The sequence below is a fragment of the Nestor notabilis genome, unplaced genomic scaffold, assembly GCF_000696875.1.
Source record: "Nestor notabilis isolate BGI_N333 unplaced genomic scaffold, ASM69687v1 scaffold21145, whole genome shotgun sequence".
Lineage (NCBI taxonomy): Eukaryota > Metazoa > Chordata > Aves > Psittaciformes > Psittacidae > Nestor > Nestor notabilis.
Genome location: NW_009930856.1, coordinates 864 through 4,493, shown reverse-complemented (window position 1 = coordinate 4,493; position 3,630 = coordinate 864). Strand labels below are relative to the sequence as shown.

Genomic DNA, 3,630 nt, shown 5'->3' with positions numbered 1-3,630 from the left:
ACCCACCCGAAGGGACGCCCCGGACCCCCAAACTGCTGCCAACCCAACCCAGAGCTGGCTGCCCACCGCCGGCACCGCAGCACCGGGTAAGTTCTGTGCGGGGCAGTGTGCCGGGACAGCGGTGCCCTGCAGCACTATCTCAGACCGACACTGTTGCCCCATGCAGCCTGCGGAGGGACCCTGCGGGGCGCCGAGGGCTCCTTCAGCTCTCCCAACTACCCCAGCCCGTATCCCCCTGATGCACTCTGCATCTGGCGCATCGAGGTGAGCCCGGGCTTTGCCATCCAGCTGAAGATGGAGACATTCAGTGTGGAGGGCACTGCCTCCTGCCTCTTTGACCGTGTGGAGCTCTATGAAGAGCAGGGTGCTGGCAGCATGGACCCTGCCCCAGCTCGGGGGGGTCCGACCAGGTAGGGCACCTGGCACGCAGGGAGCACGGCAGTGCAGTGGGCAGGGGGTGAGCAGTGTCACCCCTTGTTGTGCCCCCAGGTTTTGTGGCAACGTGGCACCCCCGACCTTCAACACCAACTCCAACCACCTGCGTGTCACCTTCGTCTCTGACAGCAGCGTGGGTGCCCCAGGCTTCAGTGCCCACTACCGTGCTGTGGCCCCCAATGACAGTGAGTACCCACTCCCTGGGCATCACTAGGACTCCTCACTGCAGCCAGTGGGTAACACTGGGGGGTCTCTCGTGATGCCCACGGCACTGGGGCATGGGAGGGTGCCCAGGGGGATGCCACCACCAGCCTGGCTGTCTCTGCCAGAGACCTGCGCCTGGGATGAGCACTTGTGTGACCAGGGGCTGTGCCTCCACCCGGGCTTTGTCTGCGATGGCTTCCACGACTGCACAGACAAGAGCGATGAGGCCAACTGCAGCCTCAAACACAAAGGTCAGTGTTTACCCTTCCCACAGCCCCTGCAGCACCCAGCCAGAGGGCACGGTGATGGGTGGTGGGAGGCAGGGGAGTGAGGAGAAAGAGTGAAGGGACAGGGGCACGGGGTAAAGCTCTGTGTGTGTGTGTCCCTCCAGAGTGCGGGGGGCCACTAACTGCCTTGGAGGGGCACTTCTCCACCCCAAACCATCCCCAGCCATACCCACACCAGCAGGTGAGAGAGGGGATGCTGGTGGGATGAAGGTGGGAGCAGGGTGAGGGTGGGCAGGGAAGAAGACAACCTCCCACTGGGGAGAGCTTGGGGTGTCCCTGCCTGGCTTCGTGGGTGTCACGGCTGCCCCCTGCCCTGCAGCTGTGCCTCTGGCAGATCTCAGTGCCCGTGGGACACGTCATCGACCTGCACTTCCACAACTTCAGCCTGGAGACGCACGAGGACTGCAGCTTCGACTTCGTGGAGGTGCACGACAGTGCTGGCACGGGGGCTGCCAGCCTCATGGGCAGGTACAGACCATGGTATCCCTGGCCCTCCTGCACTAGCCTGGGTGCACTGGGCTCCCGTGCCTTAGATGGGGCAACTGAAGCACAGGGCAGGCGGGGGAGGAGAAGCCACTGGAGGACAGGGTTTGGGGAGGTGCTGGTCAGCCCTGCTGCCTGCCCTGACCCCATCTCTCACCCCACTACTTTGGCAGGTTCTGTGGCCATCAGCTGCCACCCATCCTGACTTCCTCACGCCATGTCATGACCGTCCTCTTCGTGGCAGATGAGGGAGTAGCAGATGATGGATTCTTCGCCACCTACCAAGCTCACAATGCCACAGAGAGTAGGTAGCCAAGCAGGGGCACGGGATACTCAGAGGGGCTATGCAGTCACTGTCCCTGGGATCTTCAAACCCAGACTGGACAAAGCCCTGGAAAAAAAAAACTGCTCTCATGCATAGCTGACCCTGCTTGGAGCAGGAATTTGGGCTACAGGACCCTGGGGGTCACTTCACCTGAATTACCCTATTGATCCTAGCCATTGGAATGTGGAAGGGCTGGCCTGCACACATCATGGTCCATCACCTGAGGGCTGCTCCCAGATAATGCAGAGAATTTGGGATCCCCCTCAGCTGGGACAGCAATGGTCACCTATTGGCCAGTGACCAAGAAGAGTGAAGGCAGAGGTGGTCAGCATGGGAACAGGCTGAGTCCTAGCCAGGCCAGCCTGCTCTCTGACCGTGCCCATACTGCTCTTACAGAGACCTGCAGCCCCACAGAGTTCTCCTGTGGGAATGGCGAGTGCCGGGCGCTGGAGTCTGTATGTGATGGCTGGCACGACTGCCCCGATGGCACCGATGAGCTGAACTGCACTGGGGTCTCCTACCCAGCCTTTGGTGAGTGCCACCCCTAGACCTGGCCCAGGAGGTGTGCTGGCAGCACCATGACACTTGATGGGCATCACTGCTGCTATAAGAAGTGCCCTGTGGCAGGGTCTGTCTGTGAGCCTGTGGAAGTGGAGATGTGCCTAGGGCTGGGCTACAACGCCACCTCCTTTCCCAACATCTGGCTGGCCATCCCAGACCAGGAGGGAGCTGCCGAGGTGCTCCAGGACTATCAGGTGAGCTTCCCAGGGGCTGCCAGTAGGTCTGCCCGCACCACACCATGGCATGCTTCACTGACTGCTGCTCTCTTGCAGACACTGATGGAGCTCGCCTGCTACCAGCACCTCCGACTACTCATTTGCAGTCTCTTCGTGCCCAAGTGCACCCCGGATGGGGGTGTCCTGCAGCCCTGTGGAGCCTTGTGCCTGGCTGCCGAGCTGCGGTGCCAGCAGTCCCTCGGCCTCCCTGGCATCCTCTGGCCCATCAACTGCAACATCCTGCCCGACTCCAATGACCCCATAGAATGCTTCCAGCCCTGACCCAGCAAGAGAAGACAAGCAGGGGCTGAAGCAGCCTGGCCAGAGCTGCTGCCCTGCCCCAAATGTCCCTCCCATTCTCCTCCTCCTACAAATACCAAGCTGATGCCCCCCATCAGCAGCACCCCCTTGCCTGGCTCCTCACCTGCCCTGAGGTCAGCATCTTTGCTCAGAGCCAGCTCAGTTCAAGGATGCCATGGAGAGCAAGTGCCCCTTCCCAGCCTTGCTACAGGGAAAGGCTTGTGCTGGAGGGGATGTGCTCACAGGTTGGAGCATGGGGGCACCATGCAAAGTCCCCCTGCCGAGAAGCCGGGCAGTGGCAAGAGAGTTGGGCACTGCCTCCTTGTTCTTAGCCAACCCCATGTTGGAGTTGTGCACAGTTCCCAGCCCACTTCTCTCTTTCAGCCTGTCCAGGCTGTGCATGGCCTCTTTCCCACAGCCTTCAGGCAGCTGCTAGCCTAGCAGGGGAAGGGTTTAATGCTCCCCAAATGGGCTGCAGGCAGAAGAAGAGCCCAGCACTGCCCATGTCCCGCAGCCCCAAAGCTAGCAGAATAAACAGCGTGAGCAGCTGACAAACCTAAAGGAAGAGGTGTCTCATTTGGGAAGGGTCTTCGTGTGGATCCTGCCAGATCCTAGGGGAAACTGAGGCATGGGCCAAGGGAGGGAAGCCAGGGCTGGGGTGGGGGGTCTGAGCCAGAATGGAGTGGTACAGGGAAGACTGCCTGTTTGCTGGCTGTGCCCTCGATGGGCTGAGAGCCTTGCAGATGAATGGGTCTCAGAGTGGGTCAAGCTGGTGGCCCCATGGTGCAGGGAGGGCATCCTGTCCCAGCAAGGGCTGTGT

General features: G+C 61.1%; 1 protein-coding gene across 1 annotated transcript in view; it reads left to right on the top strand.

The window, feature by feature from the left end:
- The window catches only part of MFRP (membrane frizzled-related protein), a 3,806-nt gene extending 1,014 nt beyond the window's left edge, over positions 1–2,792 (top strand). Inside the window, exons 4-13 of the mRNA XM_010015621.1 lie at positions 53–86; positions 167–410; positions 490–620; positions 765–890; positions 1,031–1,107; positions 1,246–1,394; positions 1,583–1,713; positions 2,131–2,265; positions 2,362–2,489; positions 2,568–2,792. Of these exons, the coding sequence (XP_010013923.1) occupies positions 53–86; positions 167–410; positions 490–620; positions 765–890; positions 1,031–1,107; positions 1,246–1,394; positions 1,583–1,713; positions 2,131–2,265; positions 2,362–2,489; positions 2,568–2,792 (1,380 nt within the window). The remainder of the gene's footprint in view (positions 1–52; positions 87–166; positions 411–489; positions 621–764; positions 891–1,030; positions 1,108–1,245; positions 1,395–1,582; positions 1,714–2,130; positions 2,266–2,361; positions 2,490–2,567) is intronic.
- The last annotated feature ends 838 nt before the right edge of the window (positions 2,793–3,630 follow it).